The sequence below is a fragment of the Rhinopithecus roxellana genome, chromosome 10, assembly GCF_007565055.1.
Source record: "Rhinopithecus roxellana isolate Shanxi Qingling chromosome 10, ASM756505v1, whole genome shotgun sequence".
Lineage (NCBI taxonomy): Eukaryota > Metazoa > Chordata > Mammalia > Primates > Cercopithecidae > Rhinopithecus > Rhinopithecus roxellana.
The window spans coordinates 19461635-19483450 of record NC_044558.1 but is presented as its reverse complement, the minus strand read 5'-3'; the positions used below and the strand labels follow the sequence as shown (position 1 = coordinate 19483450).

The following is a 21816-nucleotide window of genomic DNA, read 5'->3' as shown; positions in this document are numbered from 1 at the left end:
AATTACTGAGAATGTCTTACATTCCTTCTATAGTTGAACTCTTCTGACTCACATAAGCAAGATCTTCCAGGGTTTATGTTAGTTGAATGGCTTTAATTCTGGTTTGTCATGTTTCAAAATGAGGAGTTACCACAGTGTACATGTTGTGCCCATTCAATATAGTCAATGCTTAATTCTCCACGTGAAAATCAAGTTTTTGTGGCTTATCTGTTTTCATTTTGTTTGGCTGCCTCTTCTTTTTGGTGAAAGTGTGCTTAGGTGAAAGACATGCAATAATATCAATGGTGAATAACTGTAAATTAGAGGAGTAGTTTTCTGAAAAGAAGATCTTAATATTCCACAGGAAGTAAGGTAGATTTTTTGGATAGTCATGATTTTGAGTTTATCCTTTTGCTTCCATTCATCTATGGTGATAATTAATTTGCATAAAGTTTTAAAAAAAGACATATTTTGCTCTTTTGATAAAGTGTTTTTGACGTGGGCAGTAATACGTAAACCTGTACTCAAAGAAAATATTGCTAGGATAATTATAATAGTTACATGCTTTTGTACATCACTCTTTCCTCTAGTTAACTCATATTACCTGGAAGAAAATGTACTAGTTGGGTCCTCAATTTATTTGTGTCAAAAATAAACTTTCTGAGAAACTGAGTTTATTAATACAATAAAATCTGAATGAAATATTATCAAAGATATTAGTTTTAAAATAGATTTTCCTTAGTAGTAATCCCATTGGGATGAAATTATCCCACAGGAATGCAATCGACAAATTCTCCCTTGGAGTTGTAGCTTGCCAGTATCTTGGGGAAAATAGTTTGGAATTTGAAAATAAAAACAAAACAATAAAAACCAAACCTAGTCTTAATGTTGAAATGTAAACTCTTTTGAGACCCTCCATATTTTGCTTCATCACCCCCAATTAAACTGTTTCCTTGACCATCCTTTCTTTCCCATTCCACTCATCACGTAGGTTTGTTCCTTGCATAAACTTCTTTCTAAAAGCATGTGTTTATTTAGTTTTCTATAAACTGAATGTTCTTCCTTTTGAGCATATCCAAACACCACCTATCCTTCAAGACATAGCTCAAACCCCAACTCCCAGTTAAATATCTCTGGTGAAATACCTGGCTTCTCTCCCTCCACAAATTTTTGGTTTTAATCCAACTCTCTCTAATTTCGCTAGCCTTTGGAGTCTTCCACCAGACAATTGAGGCAGTACTTGCAGTGCCTTAATCTCTAAACGTTACATATAGATACAAACCATATGGACTAAAACTCTCCAGATATTTTCAGAAAATTGAACACTAATTTTTTATACTTTGCTGGCTTTCCTGCAGATGGTGATGGAGTTATGTGCAGCAGGTTCGGTCACTGATGTAGTGAGAATGACCAGAAATCAGAGTTTAAAAGAAGATTGGATTGCTTATATCTGCCGAGAAATCCTTCAGGTGAGTCTTCATATAGTTATTCTCTTCTGATCTTTTAAGAACCTGGAAGTAATATATACAATGCACCTTATACCTGCTCACATCAGATAGTTTAGGTATTCTAAACATAACCTGTGCATCAGGATATCTGAAAAGGCCAAAAAGCTTTTGAGAAAGCCGATTTGCGGCTGACTCCTTTAAATAAGCTAGGTAACAAGCTTCTTTGAAATCATGGCCTTTAATACCTCTGTCAGATTAAGACTACTGTGTTCAGTGGATCATGGAAACGACCACTTGGATTATTTATTATGTTGTTATTATATTACAGTTCTTTAAACAAAAACATAGCACAAGCATCATAGATTAAGATGAAGGTGAGTCAGAAGAAGTCAGTATTTTATGGAATGGCCTCAAACCATCTGTAGCCTTTTGGCAGACAAACATTTTCTTTGATTACTGCCCCCATTTTAAATTTATTTATTTTCCACAGCCAATTGGATGAGAGCAGCAATCTTCTTGATCTACCAAATCCCATCTTTTGTGGCTTAAGTTCTTAGGGTCATCCAAGAAGGATATTAACAGAATTGAACAGTACTACTCATACAATGTTAGAATGTCCTACCTGTCATTTTGGTTGGATTCACTTGTGATGATAGTGTAAATGTTTGAGAGTTCAAACTCTGGACTGAGTTTACATTTAGTTTACTATGGATAAATTTTATCACTTGGAATCAGTTACTTAATTTTTCCAAGGTTCGCTTTCCTCATCTATATTATAAGGGTGATATTAACACCTTTCTCAAAGGGTTTCTGAGAATAATTAGTAATTTAGTCCATGTAAAGCACTTAGTACAATCCTTGGCAAAGAATAAGGGCTCAATAAATGTTAGCAGTTTTGTTGTTACTTTATTATGAATCTCCAGTTAGTGTCTGAGGCAGTCTCACTACAGCTTAACATTGCATACCACGTGATGGGTTAGCCAGGTCACGGGTAAATTTTAGTGGTGAATGGGCTAGAGCCAAAGTGTGAAGCCAACACAGATTACAAATGCTGTAAAATGAATGTCCACATTCCCCTAAATTCTCAGTCTACAAGGCTGACTAGAAAATATTTTGGACTAAACAAATGGTTGGATAAGAAATAGAGCAAAACAATAGCTGAGCTATGATATTCAAGATGTCCAGGTCTTTACTCTTATGGTTAGTTGGAAATACGGAGGCCAGAAAGGAAGGTGAAGTGGCCCAATGTATACAAACATTACTTTGGGTACTCTCTTTTCTCATGGGTGTCCTGATTTATTTTCCTTTCCTTATAGCCAAAAGTCATATTTCTGGGAACGGGTTGTAGTGATTCCAGCCTAAAGAAAGAATTGTGTCTGAAACATCAAAATTAAGCTGTTTCTCTTATCAAAAGTTTTTCCAAAAATACTAAGAACTGTACCAGAAAGAAAGAAAGAAAGAAAGAAATATATACTGATGTGGCTTTTTAAAAAATATATACAGGGCTTAGCTCACCTTCACGCACACCGAGTAATTCACCGGGACATCAAAGGTCAGAATGTGCTGCTGACTCATAATGCTGAAGTAAAACTGGGTAAGTTTATTCTTATAGTATTTTAAGTCCAAAGCATCTTAATGGAGAAAGCTCCTTCAAGATAACTATGTTTTCTGTCATGTCCCTGTCAATATCCTCTACTTATTTGAGCTAGATTTTCCCTGCCTGCAAAACCAGTCAAAATTTGAAAATTTGTTTGGGAGAGGAGGCGGGGCAAAAGAAAGAGGATGCACCTACCTGATTCTTTGAAATCATGTGGATAAAACAACTTTTGAATTATAATGGGGATTTACTTTTTGGTCATCGCTTTACCCTCTATTAGAAAGAGCTATTATGTTTATTTCAACAATTGAATTGAGTATTTATCATGTACAAATGTCGATGCCATGGGCAAGGATTTAAAAAAAATTGTTTTACATGACAGACTTGTATTTTCTCAAGAATATCAAAGAACTTTTAAATTATGTAAGGATGAATTGCTTATTTGGATTTTTTCAGATATGTAAAGAAATGATATTGATCAGAATTGATGCTCCAATAATATGCAAGTCAAGTTCAGAATTATAAATCAAAAGACTGGAAGTACCTAGCTTTCTATGCCAGAGTTCAGAGTTATAGAATTTATTTGAAAATAACCACACGTATTTTCTCATTTTCTTGTCCTTAAGCACATAAGGAACAATATATTGTACCCTTTATTGTGGAAAATAAATGTCAATAGTTATTAGAATAATGCCATAAAAATTATGTCAGTACATTGTAGCGGCAGATAACCCCATTGATATAGAAAATAAGTCACTTGCATTATTTTTCAACAGTTTGTAAACATGTGTCTGAACATGACCTTAAGATGTTTCCCATTTTCTTGCTGAACAGATAGAACAATAGTAGAGATTTTGTTCATTCATTAGGAACATTGGAAGAAGCATGAGGTAGTAATTGTTTACTCTTGGAATAAGTGAAAGTAGTTTCAAGACAATGTATTATTTATTTTGTGTCTGTCTAAAAGCTATAAAGCTAGAAACACAATTTTAAAACACACAAGGAGAGGCCAGGTGCAGTAGCTCACACTTATAATCCCATCATTTTAGGAGATCGAGGCATGAGGATCACTTGAGACTATGAGTTCAAGACCAGTCTGGGCAACATAGCAAGACCTTATCTCTACCAAAAAAAAAAAAAAAAAAAAAAAAAAAAAGTTTAATTAGCTGGGCATTGTGGTGCGCACCTGTGGTCCCAGCCACTCAAGAGACTGAGGCAGGAGGATCACTTGAGCCTAGGATGTTGAGGTTGCAGTAAACTATGACTGTGCCACTGCACTCTAGCCTGGGGGGCAGAGGGATACTTTGTCTCTAAACAAGAAATGAATAAATAATAAAAATGTAAAAAATACATGAAGGGCATACATATTTCACATTTAAATATGCAGAATAGATAGTTCATCACAAGGCTAACCACTGTGTTCACATATAGAGCAACACTCTCATATACTTGTGTCAAGTTGCTGGTCAACGCAAACATTTACAACACAAAAGAGAAATTGTACGTAAATGAAAAGCCACTGAAATATCTGTCACAATGTCCATGCACTAAAGTTCATGTACTTTCCTCTGGAGGAGAGACCTTCTACTGCTGGATTAGAGTTTAATCAGATTTACTTTACATGTAGTCCCTGTACAATTTATTCTAGATTTCTCAGATTATCACTATTTTTAAGTAACACATTATAAAATTTAATCACACATCTTTTACACTTAATTCTTGTACAATTTGTTTTAAATTTTTAAGATTATAGTTGTTTTTAAACAACGTAGTATAAGAAGAAAGTTGCAGAAAGCAAACCTAATGACAGCCAAAGGAAGTGATAGAAGGAAAAGAGATGGAAAAATGATTCTATTGCAGTTGCAATTGCTCAATAATCTTCATATTCCAGCCTTTAAGGTCATGAAAGAAAACTTTAAACTATGTAGTTGTTGAGGTTTCATCTCGTCTCGGCTTTCATTTCTCTTTCTCTTGCTCTTTTTTCTTTTCTTCTATTAATCAGTCTTCTAGTCTTTTCTCCTTTCATTTTCTCCTCTGGATATATGCCATATACCAACTTATGGCCTTCCTAGGTAATTCTTGGCCCCTAATGCCAGTTCACAGGGATAGTGAGAATGCTGGGCTATTATTAAACCTGTTTCTTTTAAAAATCTAGATAAAAACATGGTACAACACCCAATGGTGATCTTCACAAATATTGTGGACATTTTTTTGTTGTTGTCGTTCTTGTTAGATTCTTTAAGACTGCCTTAAACGCTTAGGCTTTTCTTTTTCCTTTTTCTTCTCTTCCCCTAAATTCCTGAAGCTTCTTTTCAGTCAGTTTTGTTCGCCATCCTCTGGATTCCTGGAAACCATTCTAAATTAGAAAATCTACTTCATTTTTTATCCGTGTTTTATTTTTTCTGGAATAAATAACCCCAGCCTACTTTAGCCTTTTTTTCTGTTTCTGAGGATACCATACCAAATATTTTCTTATAATGTATCCCACAGATGAAGACTGAACTTTTATAATCTAAGTTAGATATAGATACCACAGTAAATACCTGCATCTGATTCAAAAGGTCTATGTAGGAATTTAAACTAAATTCTAGCAGAAAACTCATTTTTCTTTATCAGTGTGATAGAGCCTTCTCATATCATATGTGAGGCTTCCTGATAAAGTGCTAATAGGTTTTAGATTTCTTTGATCTTACTTATGGTTCTTGTCTTCCTTCAGCTTGGTTCCAGGTCCAAACACTACATATGCTATCATTTCAGAGGTTCAGAGTGTCCTGACAGAACACTATTTTTAATATTCATGGTAAACATTCAGCCAAACCTACTGTAGATTTATAATAGCACTGCTGAGTCTCATTCCAAAATAAATAACAGCAAAAGCTTATTTTCCAGTATTCCTGGAGTAGACTTCATGGTAAAGTTTGCTAGGCTGAAATGAAAATCTGTTATTCATTGTGGCTTTTGTATCAGCTTTCCAAGTTAAAGCAATAACTTATTAAGCTTTTTCTTCCTGATTGATTATTTTGACATATAATGATTTTTGGCAGTTGATTTTGGAGTGAGTGCCCAGGTGAGCAGAACTAATGGAAGGAGGAATAGCTTCATTGGGACACCATACTGGATGGCACCTGAGGTGATTGACTGTGATGAGGACCCAAGACGCTCCTATGATTACAGAGTGAGTGTGAGAATTCAGTGGAAATTACAATTTGGAAAGGATTTTTGATTAACATTTATTTTTAATGATAAAACAAAAAATAAAAAGCAAGCAGCTCCTCCTTTTACATTAAATGCTAGTAGGAAATACAAGCCTTTATTTCAGTAAGTGGTTTGATTATATTCATAAAATAATATTTTCTAAGAATGTGGACAAAGTATCCCACTGAGAGTTACCTGAATTTGAGGCAGAATGTGTAGTTTATGTTGCTTGTCACTTATTGGTAAAAATATTATATAATGTGGATTTATATGCATATAAAAATTTAACTTCCAGGGACAAAGGGCATTGTAAACTTAAAAATGAATAAATGTAAAGCCAATTATTAACCTCCACAGTAACTTAGCTCCAGAAAAGACAAAAAATAATTTGATTACTCAGAGTAATGGAGAAAATCCTTGGCATATTTCACCTCCAAAACCACAGAAAATCAGTGGAATAGACAAACTAAGTAACAATTCATGCTATTTATTAAAATTTCCACTGAAACTGCAATTTGAACAATATACGTATATCCATGTACACATTTCAGAAGGTTGATGTGGAAAGAAAATTCTCCATTTGCTATAGACTGGAAAAACCTCACTCACTCTCCACGTAAGTCATCCAAACAATTCACTGTGGTCTCCCTGAGTGGAACCTAGGACTCAATACTTGAAGTTGATTAAGAGTCATCTCTTTTCCCTTTCCTTAAGTGCCCTCTACATGATCTGCAAAATAATTATTTACTGAGAGTCTATTATGTTCAGTGCTGTTGGGAGCTATGAAGACTATGGAAGCATGTTCTTCAAGTGGCTTTTTAAAAAAATAATGCTTTATAGTTGCATACTTTTTGCAGTCTTCCAAGGACTTTCACCTGTATTCATTATTTATTTTTAGTTTTTAGCACCATGTAACTGAAAGAAATCTTAAGCATAGACTATCACAACTGAAGCTAAGAAATCTATAAACTAGGTTTCTAAAAATCCAGTTAACCTCCAAGGCTGCAGATCACCTGAGGTCAGGAGTTCGAGACCAACCTGACCAACATGGCGAAACCCTGTCTCTACTAAAAATACAAAAAATTAGCCAGGTGTGGTGGCAGGCACCTATAATCCCAGCTACTGGGGAGGCTGAGGCAGGAGAATCGCTTGAACCCAGGAGGCAGAGGTTGCAGTGAGCCGAGATTGTGCCACCGCACTCCAGCCTGGATGGCAGAGTGAGACTCTGTCTCAAGGAAAAAAAAAAAAAAATGAATTCAGAAAACCTGTTTAGGAGCGATTTAGCCAGCCAGTGTATCTCTAGCACTGTGCCCTTTCCACAATCTGAAGAAAAAAAATACTAAATAGTTGGTAGTGAAGATAATTTTCTAGTCTCATTATAATTCTAGCCTTAGTTTAGTATATTCCAGGAACTGCTGAAGTACACACACACACACACACACACACACACACACACATATCAGTCCTATGTAAGTGTATGCTATTATTATCAGCAATTTTTTTTTTTTTTTTTTTTTTTTTTTTTTTGAGATGGAGTCTGGCTCTGTCACCCAGGCTGGAGTGCAGTGGCGCAATCTGGGCTTACTGCAAGCTCCGCCTCCCAGGTTCACGCCATTCTCCTGTCTCAGCCTCCTGAGTAGCTAGGACTACAGGTGCCTGCCACCGTGCCCGGCTAATTTTTTGTATTTTTAGTAGAGACGGGGTTTCACCGTGGTCTCGATCTCTTGACCTTGTGATCCGCCCGCCTCGGCCTCCCAAAGTGCTGGGATTACAGGCGTGAGCCACCGCGCCTGGCCTATTATCAGCATTTTACATAAAGTGGAATTAAGGCACAGGGAGTTAAAACATTTGCCCAAGATGATACAACTTGTGGGTCTATGTAATAAAATGTCTTTATGACAAGTTTATTTTGGTATTTCAGGTAAAGCAATAATAGCAATGCATCCAAGATGAACTTTCCTTGCGCTTAACCCCATTCCCTATCAACCTGTTGTACAGTGAGGTACTGGCTGATCACAAGCTCAGATTATGCCTTCCTATAATGTCACTCTGTAATGAAGCTTCATTATAGGAAACCCATAAAAGGGCTCTGGCATTGACATCCACATCCCCAACTAAACACTGTTTTGACATTCTAAATACTACAAATTTCCTATTTTTAAGTGACTTTTTGTCATCTTTTTCTTTGCAGAGTGATGTGTGGTCTGTGGGAATTACTGCCATTGAAATGGCTGAAGGAGCCCCTCGTGAGTAAAAATGTTTGATATTTGTTAAAGATTAGGGAAATGTACTGTACAAATTGTACAAATCTCTCTCTGTGGAAGAAGATGAGATTGTCACTTGTACCACTCAGCTTTCACTGGCCACACAGGTGTCATACTATGTGCCAAACTACCAATGGTGGCCTTTTCAGTGATTACCAAATGCTTTCTTCAGGATAGCTAGATGTGGGTGTATAAATCAGCTTGTGCTTTTCTTTCTTATGATATCTTATTTTAGATTGAGTGTTGTTTCAGTTTAGTCTCAGTAGTATTTGGTCCTGACAATCCTAGGCAACCAGAGTAAGGATTCTGGTTGGCATTCCAGTCTATATTTCCTGGTGGAATATTTAGATTCCAGAACATTTACAGTCACACACTGCTACTGCCTCAGGCTGTGATAGTTGAGAAAATTCTCCAGCATTTCAATGAAATTGAGCTAATCTTCAGCAATACCAGGAAGTAAGCCTGTTTTTTTTTTTCCTTTGGAGTCAAGTCAGCTTACCTTTGGTGCCCTCTTTACTCCTTTCAGCTGCCTCAGTGCCCATTTCATCTTGTTTTCTCTACCTCCCCATTATTTAAATGACCTGTTAGCATCCAGTTCTCTCAAGGCACTGCTTTCTGATAGGAAAGTAAAAACGGAATGTAAACTTGGGTGTAAGTGATTGATAACCATCTAATGTGTGACTCCAGAGCATAGCATATTTGCTGTCCTTAGTACCTGAAATCCAAAAGTATAAATGACAGTGCATCTCTGGTATTGTTGGATGAGAAGTGTAAAGTAATGCCTTCTGGGGTATGGGGAGGGTTGCTTTGCTTTCCCCTCTCCAAAGCAGATCCTATAGTTTCACATGTTCTTGTATGCTCTGTCTGCAAAATGTCCACCCATCAAGCTTTATGAGCTTGAATGATCTTAGCATTTTGTTTCAAGGCCAATGAGAGGAATTTCAAGAAATAGAAATAACGGTAACATAATTGTTGAAAATTCCTGATATCCCTTGGAATATCAAAGAGGGGCTGGGATAAAGCTAGGACACCTGTGGAGATCATGTTACTTCTGCCTGTATTATAGTGCCCCCAAATCATCAAAGTACCTAAGTTAGGTGAATAAAAAATTGATAATGGAAAATGTTAAAATGTAAGAAGATTACATATGACACACACATAAAATTGAAATGATACTGAGTGAATGTGGACTATTCCTCATCATCTCCTGATTATTTCTGTTTTAGAAACATACTTAGATTATGTTAAATTGAGCAGCAGCAACTAATATTTCATATTAGTATTGATGATGCATGGATTTGGTTAGGATACATGCCTGCATTGAGTAGCATCTTTTTTCCATTGTTTCTGAATGCTCCTCACCATGCCTTTTCGGAAAACCAACTTTCTATATTTTGCAGTTTGTACTTCCTGGGTCACCTTTGTTTGTTTTAATTTTTTTTCATTCTGAAATATTAAGTTATGGGAAAAAGTATTGGTGAGCAAACTCACAGGAGTGCAGAGAAGGAGTTTTGCACAGATTACACAAATGGCAAGCTTCTTACAAAAGATAAGTGAAGGCCAGGAGATTTGGAACTCACAAAGAGAGAAAATAGGGCTGGCCTGCCTGGATCAGTAATTGGAATAGTACAACTTTGGTCGAGAGCAGCCCTAAATAGCCTCCCTACTAAAACATTTCTCTTTTATCAGTGTCCTTTATTGCCTGGAATATTAATTTTGTGTGGAAATAATTGTCATCAGTTTAACTGCAGAAATCCTCCAGATTATAATTATTTTTTCCATGGAAAGGCCATCATAAGGGATGGCCTTCCAAAGTACCAATTATCTGATAATATCCTCTGAGTTCCAGGTAACAAAATTCTCTTGGTTTGGTCTTCCTTTGGTGAGTCTTTTCCATAGAAGTAAAGAGAAAGAAAGAATAACTTCTCCCTGGCAGGATGCCATAGGGCATGTGTCCCCAACCTCTGGGCCACACAGCAGTAGGTGAGCAGCGAGCAAGTGAGCAAGCATTACCACCTGAACTCTGCCTCCTGTCAGATCAGCAACAGCATTAGATTCTTCTAGGAGTGGGAACCCTATTGTGAATTGAGCACACAAGGGATCTAGGTGGTGCATTTCTTATGAGAATCCAACTCATGCCTGCTGTTCTGAGGTGGAACAGTTTTATCCCAAAACCAACCCCCTACCCCTAGGTCCATGGAAAAATTGTCTTCCACGAAACTAGTCCCTGGTGCCAAAAAGTTTGGGGACCACTGTTGTAGTGGTTCAAGAAAGAGAGAACTGGACACTTGTAAACCAGGAACCCCTTCAGTCCCTAGGTTCTGGGTAGAAATTCAAATAATATGGGGACCTTTAAACCGAGGCCAGAACATTTATAATAATCATCCAAACATCAGAGTATCAAAGACTAATTTTGAATAGATGTAGTTTTTAGTCTCTATCTTTTATAGAAAAGATCATCTGTGCCTGGAGGAGAAGCGGGATAGGATCAACAGTTAACCCTGACACCCCTTTCTTGGTAAAGCTGTACACTGATCAACTTGCCTTAACCTGGACCATATTTTCCCCTATTTTGCATTCTCCTTGATATTGTAGATCATTTTAAATATCCTCAATGTTGCTTCTTCATAGTCCTACTTCTATTCCTTGTAGTGTGGCTCTCTCATACCCTATATCTATCTTTACCTGAGTGCATTGTGGCTCAAATCTACCCCTGTCCCATCAAGAGGCCTATTCCTTCAATATTCAGAAGATTCCCTCAGATCTCAACATGTGTTAAGAATAAACCACGTTATGTAACCTAATTCAAACTAAGCCCAGTTTAATATGTGTCCGACCCTTCAAGAGATAATGTGATTTTTAAGAGAAGCTTGCTGTTTCAAAGGAATGAGCCTCTAATGATGAACATTTAGGTAGTGTTATGAGATATGGGTTAGAGGGGGCAGTTACTGACATTACTGAAATTAGACTATATAGGAAACCATAAACAGCTACTGTTTACATAGCACTTGTACCCACCCCATGCTCCCTTCCTTTGTGAACTTTTCCTTTCTGTTAAAGAAAACTTACCTAGTCTGTGTCCTAGCTCTTGACCCCTGAAGATGTTGTCAGTGGACTGACTGTTGCTCAGATGTTAATAAATGACAACTGTTTAATATTGTACAAACTCACTTACAATAAGTTTAAAGGAGAGAACCTGGAGACTGTTTGGACATAGTAAAAGAATAAAAAGGGTTAAATATGATCCTGATATTTTGTGCTTGGAGCTAATTCTGTCTCAATTATAAAAATGCACCTTCTATTAATTTATACCCATGTAATTGAAAACAAATCTTGGCCCTTAACTGCCTTTGTATAGCCCTAATAAAATCACTCTGTGGAGTTTTTGTCTACTACTATGAAAGGCCAGTTTGTCACTTTAGGTTTTTCTGAGGATGCGTTTCGGGAGAGAAAGGATGGCTGTATCAAGAATCATTAATACCAAATTATCCTCACAACAATGACACACTTGTAATGTTAGATGAAATTGACAGTATGGCTCTCCACTGGGGATTTTTTGCACTGCCAACTTTCTTTAATCAAAACGCAAGAGGAAATAAGCAAAGTGAGGCATATTTAAACACTTATAGGAAAAACCAAAATTCCCAAACCAATGAAGTAATTAATTTATATAGCACGTATTGGAATAGGTTTTTATTTTTATGCCTGTGTGCATGAAATAGAGAATGAAAGTCCAGTAATTTGGCACAGTCTCAAAGTGCCATAGAGTCAACATCTTTGTTATAATATCAATAGCTGATATTTATTTAGCATCTACTACATGTCAGATACTTTTGAGGGGGATTTTTAAAATTATTTTAAAAATGTTTGTGCATCCATAGTAGGTGTATATGTTTACGAGGTAAAGACATTTTTACTTGTAAGTTGCTAATTAATCCTCATGACAATTCTTTGAAGGGTTTCCTCTTGCTACATTTCCTGTTTTTCAGATGAAGAAACCAAGATACAGATAGATTAAGTAATTTGCCCAAAGTCACAAAGGTAGAGCTAGGTTTGAACCCAGATGTTCTTACTCTAGGGGGTGTATTCTTAACAGTTGCACTATACCTATTTTTTTTCTAGAACTCTCAGCTTCCAAAACAGATTCTTCTAAGCTTTCTAGACTACTAAATCATTTTTCTTTATATATTATTGTACTAAGCTAGTAGTTTGGTTGAATTTTTCAGTCTATAATTGCATATTCCAATTTTATAACTAAATACCTGCAATACAAAAACATAGAGGTGTGCTTGTTTCACTTTCAGTTAACTTTTCTAGATGTAAATTATCAACTATACATTTCAAATATTTTGTCTAGTTTACTCTTAGTTTATCCTACTTAGTGGTAGTGAAACTTGAAAATCTTATATATTGCAACATTGCGTTAAAACAAGTTTTTCTTTTTCTTTTGAAATACATTCTTTTGTATCTATTTGTCCCTTAGTGTTTACTCAACATAATATGCGAAAGATCACTAAGAATGCCCTCTGGAATGAGGAGTGCGTTCTTTAGTTACCCTTCTCATTCTTTCTAAATTTATCTATTTCCCTTTGCAGCTCTGTGTAACCTTCAACCCTTGGAAGCTCTCTTCGTCATTTTGCGTGAATCTGCTCCCACAGTCAAATCCAGCGGATGGTAAAGATGAATGTCTTGATCTCCTAATTACATTGACTTGACATTTTTATGTTAGCAAAGAAGTTTTAATTCATTTGGTCAGTCCTGCTCCACCATCCTTGTTGGACAATATTTCCTAAAATCTAATATCTTAACCGGGAGGTCTAAATGACCAGTTTTCATTAAGAGGTAGCTAGCCAACTCTAAATAAGTAATATCCTCTATAGTATTTTCTGATGATATTACTGTACTGCCATTAATGGGCATGTTCAGTTGTTTCCCCAGTAATAGGATGAACTGTTGGCAACTATTTGTGAAGTTTCTTGTGGTGCTTATATAGGCAGTCAGTTATATGCAGCCCTGTTGATTAGTCCTTTAAACTAAACACACACAGACCTAGAGCAGAAGACTTGTTCTCCCAGGGCACTTACATGCCAGCTAAACTTGGGAGTACTTCTCTCTGAAGCTTGTTGATCTTGTACCTGAAACTTTTGTTTATTATTAGTTTTTATTGCTTTCCCTGGTAGAAGTGGTGACTGTGATTTGATTGCTAACATTCTGCATTGAAATTCAATTTAACCCTTTCCATGGATTCAGTTTTTATGGCCACATCTATTTTCATGGGTCATTTTACAAGATTAGTTAGTCCTGGTGCTTTTAGCACCCTCTTTTTAGATCATTATATTCATTCCTCTGTAGTTAAAACTGCGTATAGTCAAATGAAAAATACAGAGTATGACTGCTGTGGGCTGATCAATCTAGTCTTGCAGACTCATATATCACATTAACTATTTAATCATCATATCTGCACTTGAGTTTTTACCAGGTACATACGGTTAACTCATTGAAATTTCTACTGTAATTTAGATGGAATATGCTATTGACTACTCTTGCTTCTTTTTCTGAGGTCTAAATGGCCTCACTTTATAATGTGTGTTGCCAAACTGCAGGATATTTGTCAATTGAAAAGATAATAATACCTAAAGGCAACTCTCTCCAAATATGATTTTCAGAGAGGCATGTGGGTGGTGGTGGGAAGAGGTCTGGCAGGCCTGAGAACACATTTTTTCTCTCTTTGACTCATTTTTTAGGTCCCGTAAGTTCCACAATTTCATGGAAAAGTGTACGATAAAAAATTTCCTGTTTCGTCCTACTTCTGCAAACATGCTTCATCACCCATTTGTTCGGGAAATAAAAAATGAACGACATGTTGTTGAGTCATTAACGAGGCATCTTACTGGAATCATTAAAAAAAGACAGAAAAAAGGTAGAATCTGTGAAGTTTTATTTTACTGAAATGAATATTCAGAGTTTATTCATGCATTGTTTCCAGGAAAAAATATTTGTTTAAGAATTAGATTGAAAGGAAAACTTCTGAGGCCTTTGATATTTAGTTTTTCCATTAACATGCCATGTGCTCTTATTTGATTATCTCTAACATGCGTGTGTGTGTATGTGTGTGTGTGTCTGTGTGTGTATAGTTACTAATTCTTGCCAGTTTCACCTGACAAATGTTCATATTTACGAAGACCTTGAAAGCATCCAATAAAATTTTGTGATATGCCAATTTTAAGTAACTAAATAAAATAAAGATAAAAGGTAAAATAAGTATATCTTACTGTTTTTTTCAGCTGACATTTTGACTCTACAAGAGATAAATGGATTTGTAATTAACCATTTATTGACTGCTAATTTTGAAGTAGTATTTGTGCACCATATAAAGCTTGTTTTATGTACTAAATCCAAATATAAAATATAATTAAAGGAACTAATTTATACAAATAAACATAAACTTCTGTCTATTAATAAAAGTGAACTTCTATTAAAAATGGCAGGATTTGCAGTGAGCCAAGATTGTGCCACTGCACTCCAACTTGGGTGACAGAACAAGATGCTGCCTCAAAAAAAACAATAAAAACAAAGGTGCCTGAATGGATTTTCACCAAGTCCAGAAGAAGCCCCTGGGAAGTTCTAACTTTATATGTTATGTTACATATTCCACATTTGATTTTGCGGACCATAGGCAGAGTTGAGAGTAACAATGGAATGTAAAAGGGAAAACTTGTAAAAGCAGGCATCCTCAGATCAGCTGTGGGATTGACTGCAGTGGGGCTTGTTGTATCTGTACATGTATCATGTTTTGAGGCAAGGAGCAACAAGTTAATTTATTTGCCTGTGGTAATGAAGTTATTGAACCAACATTACAGAGGCCAGCCAGTTTCAAATGGGTTCAGGAAAACCACACATCTACTTGGTAATTTGCTAATTTCCAGAGTTGCAAAATTTTCAAAATGTTACCTGTAGGAAAAGTTCCATGTATATGGAAGTTACACTAAAGATATAAATATAGTTGCTCTAAACATTTTAATACAGGAAATTCAAAAGAAAACTCTTGTTTATAAGTTCTATATTTCAGTAGTCGTAGTACAGCTGATAGGAAAGAAGCTGAAAGTTTTCAATGTGTTTAGTGTAAAACACAGAATTAAGAATTTGCCTTCTCATTGAAAAGACCAAATATCAGTTTCAAGCCATAAAGTCCTTACATCTAGAGCCCACAGCTTTAAGTTATGCTCACCATTATTTAGAGTTTCTCTTGTCTCATTCTCCCTTTGTCCCATTCTCTCTTCTTTCTCTTTAGAATTGCAGAAATCAGATTGCTAAATTTTCTTTTCTCTGTTCAGAGAAATTAATCTGCATGCAATAGCTATATTGTGCTGCAAAAGTGGGCCTAGAAACTAGAATATGGTCTACATCACAAACCAAGTACGTTTGAAGGGCTACCTTCTTGCCCTTGTAATTCACTCCACATCCTGAGAAGCAGAGGGAACAACGTGACTAAAGTGGATAACATGCTTATCTGCTGACTGTTTATGCATTATGTTTTTCTCTTTCATAAAAAAAGGAATACCTTTGATCTTTGAAAGAGAAGAAGCTATTAAGGAACAGTACACCATGAGAAGATTCAGGTGCGTTCCACAAATTGCATATATAATTTGATGATAGCAATTCACATAAGGCAGTTGATTCCATACTGTTGCCTTTGACTCAGAAAGACTTAATTCTTTCTGATACAACAAATAACAAATCTCTGTTTTTAAGAGATATTGAGTGAAAATGTGAGGAGAATTCTTTATTACTACCCAAAGACTCCTTAATATCTGGCAAGTGAATGATCAAGTAGATATCAGATTTCATTAATTGAATACATTAGTAATACAAATGTTACCTGCAGAATATTTCAGACATTAAGGGAATGATTTCGGAAAGGTTAACTGAAGATATCTTCATTGCAGAAAATGTCCATCTTTTAAAGTAAAAACAATGCCCCTGAATGGCTCCATTCCACTAAAAATTCTAATTGTATGCCAATAATTTGTGTGTTTATTTTAGAGGACCCTCTTGCACTCATGAGCTTCTGAGATTGCCAACCAGCAGCAGATGCAGACCACTTAGAGTCCTGCATGGAGAACCCTCTCAGCCAAGGTGGCTTCCTGATCGAGAAGAGCCACAGGTCCAGGCACTTCAGCAGCTACAGGGAGCAGCCAGGGTATTCATGCCACTGCAGGCCCTGGACAGTGCACCTAGGCCTCTAAAGGGGCAGGCTCAGGCACCTCAACGACTACAAGGGGCAGCTCGGGTGTTCATGCCACTACAGGCTCAGGTGAAGGCTAAGGCCTCTAAACCTCTACAAATGCAGATTAAGGCACCTCCACGACTACGGAGGGCAGCCAGGGTGCTCATGCCACTACAGGCACAGGTTAGGGCACCTAGGCTTTTGCAGGTACAGGCCCAGGTATCCAAAAAGCTGCAGACCCAGACCCAGACATCGGAACCACAAGATCTGGACCAAGTACCAGAGGAATTTCAGGGTCAAGATCAGGTACCCGAACAACAAAGGCAGGGCCAGACCCCTGAACAACAGCAGAGGCACGACCAGGTGCCTGAACAAGAGCTGGAGCAGAACCAGGAACCTGAACAGCCAGAGGTACGGGAACAGGCTGCCGAGCCTGCACAGGCAGAGACTGAGGCAGAGGAACCTGAGTCATTACGAGTAAATGCCCAGGTATTCCTGCCCCTGCTATCACAGGATCACCATGTGCTGCTGCCACTACATTTGGATACTCAGGTGCTCATTCCAGTAGAGGGTCAAACTGAAAGATCACCTCAGGCACAGGCTTGGACACTAGAACCCCCACAGGCAATTGGCTCAGTTCAAGCACTGATAGAGGGACTATCAAAAGACTTGCTTCGAGCACCAAACTCAAATAACTCAAAGCCACTTGGTCCGTTGCAAACCCTGATGGAAAATCTGTCATCAAATAGGTTTTACTCACAACCAGAACAGGCACGGGAGAAAAAATCTAAAGTTTCTACTCTGAGGCAAGCACTGGCAAAAAGACTATCGCCAAAGAGGTTCAGGGCAAAGTCATCACGGAGACCTGAAGAGCTTGAACTCTCAGATTTAGAAGCCCGCAGGCGAAGGCGCCAACACAGATGGGAAGATATCTTTAATCAGCATGAGGAAGAATTGAGACAAGTTGATAAAGTAAGAATTTTTGATATTTTTACTCTGAGTCAAAAATGAGGAGAAAATGTGATAGCTCATGCTGATGATTTTTCTCAGTAAAACCAAATGAAATAAATATTCCTTGTGTTCCACAGAAGATAAATAATTTGTACTTCAAATAAATTTTCCTGAAATTTCTAGATAATTGTGACTAAATATGAGAAAAATATTTTTCAATATCTCTACTGAAATATAGCTTTAATTATTAGTTTTCTGTCTATTATTCTTTATCCAATCAAGCGTCAACAAATGCACATTTAAAATTACTATTTTTGATCTTTAAAAATTACTTTCATAACTTAAAATTTCAAAGATAACTCATCAAAAATAAGCACAAAACAAAATTTGCTTTTGTTACTCTAACCTTTAAGTTAGTTTATCCTTTCTTCCAATAGAATGCTGAACTATACTAACTGAGTGAATTACACTCATTTTTGTACTACAGGATGTTTAAATCAAGGTTAAAATGAGAAGGCAAAGCAGTTTCCAAAATATTTTGTATATGGTTACCATATTTATGACTTGTTTCACTAATGTGCTGCCCGTTTTACATAATTAATCAATTATGTGGCCTCACAGAACATGAAACAATTTACAAATTATTCTCTGTGTTATAAGACCAACAGGTTCGTATGCCCACTGCATAGTAACAGACCAAGTACACATGCATCAGGGATGCAGCAGGAGAAGAGTTTGGAGGTGGGGAGGAGACCCTCAAATCCATCTCCTGGAGGAGTTCTGGGTTGGCGTTTTTAAGGGGATTGTACAGGGTGAGGTGCTGGATAATTGGAGTTGTTGATTGGTCAGGGTAAGATTGATGGTCCTTGAAATCATCGGGATGTGGAAACTGCATTTTTTGGTGAGTCGGCCTCTTGTGGGGTCCTTCAGACCAATTGGCGTCAGTGGGGTCCTTCAAATCAGTTGATTGACAATAGTTTCACTGGTATGCAAGACCTGAAAAAATATCTCGAAGGGAAAACAACATTTCATAATGTTCAAGTTGTTATCTACAGAGCAGTTAAGGGGAATGATGATGTTGCAACAAGGTCTACATGATTCTAGGAAAGTAGGCAACAAACATCTATTGAGGAAGGAGGTCAGAGAGCAAGCTGACCTAAAGATTAATGCTAAACGTGCTGCAAACTTGGTGTATTTTTTTCCTCCCCTCTCTTCTTCTGTGATTGATTTTATAAATTAATAAGGGTGGTTTCATCCGTACCCTTTAGAAATGTGGAATATAGTATGTCAAACTCCATTTTATCTAGGAACAGTCACTAAAACGTAACTGTTTCAAAAATCATTTAATAAAAAGTGAATATGATTTTCCTGGAGCTATTGAATTTAATCTGGTAGGTCTAAACTGATAATGAAGAATTATGGGCTTGATAACAAATTAATGAGGTTAGATAAGATTAGGGGAGCAGTTGTTTTCTAATACTCCCCACATCCATTTGTGTAAAAGGAATCATTGTGATGATCCTAACTTATACCCTTCTATCCACATCTATTTACCTAATAATAATCGTTGCAGTAATTACAAATGAATTTTATCTGAGTATCTACATAAGAAATTCTTTGAGTTTGTGCACATTGAGCCAATTAAACAAATGCTAATTTGTTGACATGTTTAACATGAGAAAAGGTAGGAGCAGCAAGAGAAGCAAGGCCCAAAAGGGAAAATGGATGTCTAGCTCTCAGAGAAAAAGGGAACTATAAAGAGCAAGAAACTAGATGGAGAAAGGGGAGGTTTAAGTCTAGAATGGTGACATTTGGCAAAAACTAGCTCATCTAAAACGCTAATGATTATTCTCGATGAGCCCTAGTAATCAATTAGATCTAATGGGTTTCGCATTTATGAATAAGACTTTCATTGATCTCTGAAAGATTCAGTGATACCAGCATGGCACATACTTATTGTCAATTATTGTTTTAAACATACATGTTGAAAGCCATTCTAGGCCGGGCGCGGTGGCTCAAGCCTGTAATCCCAGCACTTTGGGAGGCCGAGACGGACAGATCACAAGGTCAGGAGATCGAGACCATCCTGGCTAATATGGTGAAACCCCGTCTCTACTAAAAAATACAAAAAGCTAGCCGGGCGAGGTGGCGGGCGCCTGTAGTCCCAGCTGCTCGGGAGGCTGAGGCAGGAGAATGGCGTAAACCCGGGAGGCGGAGCTTGCAGTGAGCTGAGATCCGGCCACTGCACTCCAGCCTGGGCGACAGAGCGAGACTCCGTCTCAAAAAAAAAAAAAAAAAAAAAAAAAAAAAGGAAAGCCATTCTAAAATTTTTAAAAGTCAATAAATAATAGTTACCAATCTCATGACTCTAGGCTCTTGTACAAGCATTTATATCTTTATATGTGGTCATTGAAGAAAATATAAAGGAAAAGAAAATTAATGATAATATAGTCAAAGTCACAGATCTTTCATAACACCTGAAATTTTATTAGAGTTGAGAGACATAGGTGGGTGCTTTAAGTCACCAGCAAGAAACAAAAAAAAAAAAAAAAAAAATGCATTTTTATTAATCTTTCAGTTGAAGAGATAATATTGATTGGATTAAAGGGGAAAACAGTTTCCTAAACTCCTAGAGCTCAATTAGGGAGAAAGATCTTCCAATGCTCAGGAAGACCAAACTTTGAAGTTAATAATAGCTTGCTAAATGTGACAGTTAGTTTGGTGTTATGAGTTAATCAAGTTTTAGGCCACAGATTCTTAACCTGGACCTTGTAGATGAACTTCAGGAGGTCAGCAATCCACCAGAAAATATATATAATAGGCGTGTCTATATGCAATTTTCTGTGGACAGTCTATAGCATTTCTCAGATTCTGAAAGGGATCCAGAACCAAACACTATTAGAAACTACTGGTTTAAATCATTTTTAGTATTTGGATATTGTTCTTTTAAATTGTGTATTGTTTTAAATTATATATTATATAATACATATGAACAACTCAGCATTAAGATGATGAAGTTGTTCCTATCACTTGCATTTTAACAACAATTAAAACAGTTACTTTCCTTCTTATTTCAAAGGACAAAGAAGATGAATCATCAGACAATGATGAAGCATTTCATTCGATTCAGGCTGAAGTCCAAATGGAGCCATTGCAGCCACACATTTCAAATCCTAAAAAAATTGAGGTAAATTTTTCAATATGAGTTGTTATGACATTAGTAAGAACCTAGAACAGTGGTTCTTAAGCTTTTTGGTCTCAGTGTCCCTTTATACTCTTAAACAATGAGGACCTCAAAAAGCTTTCATTTACTACATGGATTGTATCATATAATATTTAATTTATTAAAAGTTAAAACTGAAAAACATTTGAAATATTAATTCATTTAAAAGTAATGAAACTATTACATGTTAACATAAGAAACACATTTTTAATGAAAAACCTGTATTTTCCCAAAACAAAATTTTAGAGAGATTGACATTGTTTTACATTTTTGTAAATCTCTTAAATCTATCTTGCTTAATGAAAGACAGCTGGATTCTCACATGTGCTTCTGCATTCAATCTGTTGCCATGTGTTGTTTTGGTTGAAGTATACGAATAAAAGCTAGCTTCTCTCACATAGGTAGTTGGAAAGGGACAATTTTCATAGATTGTCTAGATAATTGAGTAAATTATTGAATAATATACCAAAACTAGAGAAGTGGAATCTAAAACCATATCAATGAAATGTTGTATATTCAGTTAATAATAAAACTCAATTTGTCTATCTTATGCTATAAATAGATGTTTTGTTTTATGCATGATTTTTAACTTCATGCATTGGTCAGTTGGAAAATATTAGTTCACTTTGTATGTAGATCTTCCCAGACATTTACATGTTTCATTATACAATATCAAAAAACAGCATTTGTTAATGTTACCATCAAGTACATCATAAAAGTTACTGAATATTGTTAAGTTGTCAAATGCTTGGTGGCAGATATGTTTGAAAATTCTAATTTTCCTTTGCAAGCTCAAATTTTATCATTGCTAAATTGTAGCATCTGTTTTTTCCCCTTAACTTGACAGGCTTACTTTATTCATTAAAAATAAAATGTCTACCAAATACCCAGAGTTTGAATAATCACAGTTTGTCAGTCTTTCTTTAAGCAAA

The 21816-nt window shown here is 36.4% G+C and overlaps 1 protein-coding gene across 1 annotated transcript in view; it reads left to right on the top strand.

Annotated features, from left to right (window-relative positions):
• The window catches only part of NRK (Nik related kinase), a 134923-nt gene that overhangs the window by 69418 nt on the left and 43689 nt on the right, over positions 1-21816 (top strand). The window contains exons 6-14 of the mRNA XM_010387120.2: positions 1338-1448; positions 2931-3021; positions 6069-6199; positions 8411-8465; positions 13079-13157; positions 14228-14403; positions 16039-16102; positions 16527-17682; positions 20741-20848. Of these exons, the coding sequence (XP_010385422.1) occupies positions 1338-1448; positions 2931-3021; positions 6069-6199; positions 8411-8465; positions 13079-13157; positions 14228-14403; positions 16039-16102; positions 16527-17682; positions 20741-20848 (1971 nt within the window). The remainder of the gene's footprint in view (positions 1-1337; positions 1449-2930; positions 3022-6068; positions 6200-8410; positions 8466-13078; positions 13158-14227; positions 14404-16038; positions 16103-16526; positions 17683-20740; positions 20849-21816) is intronic.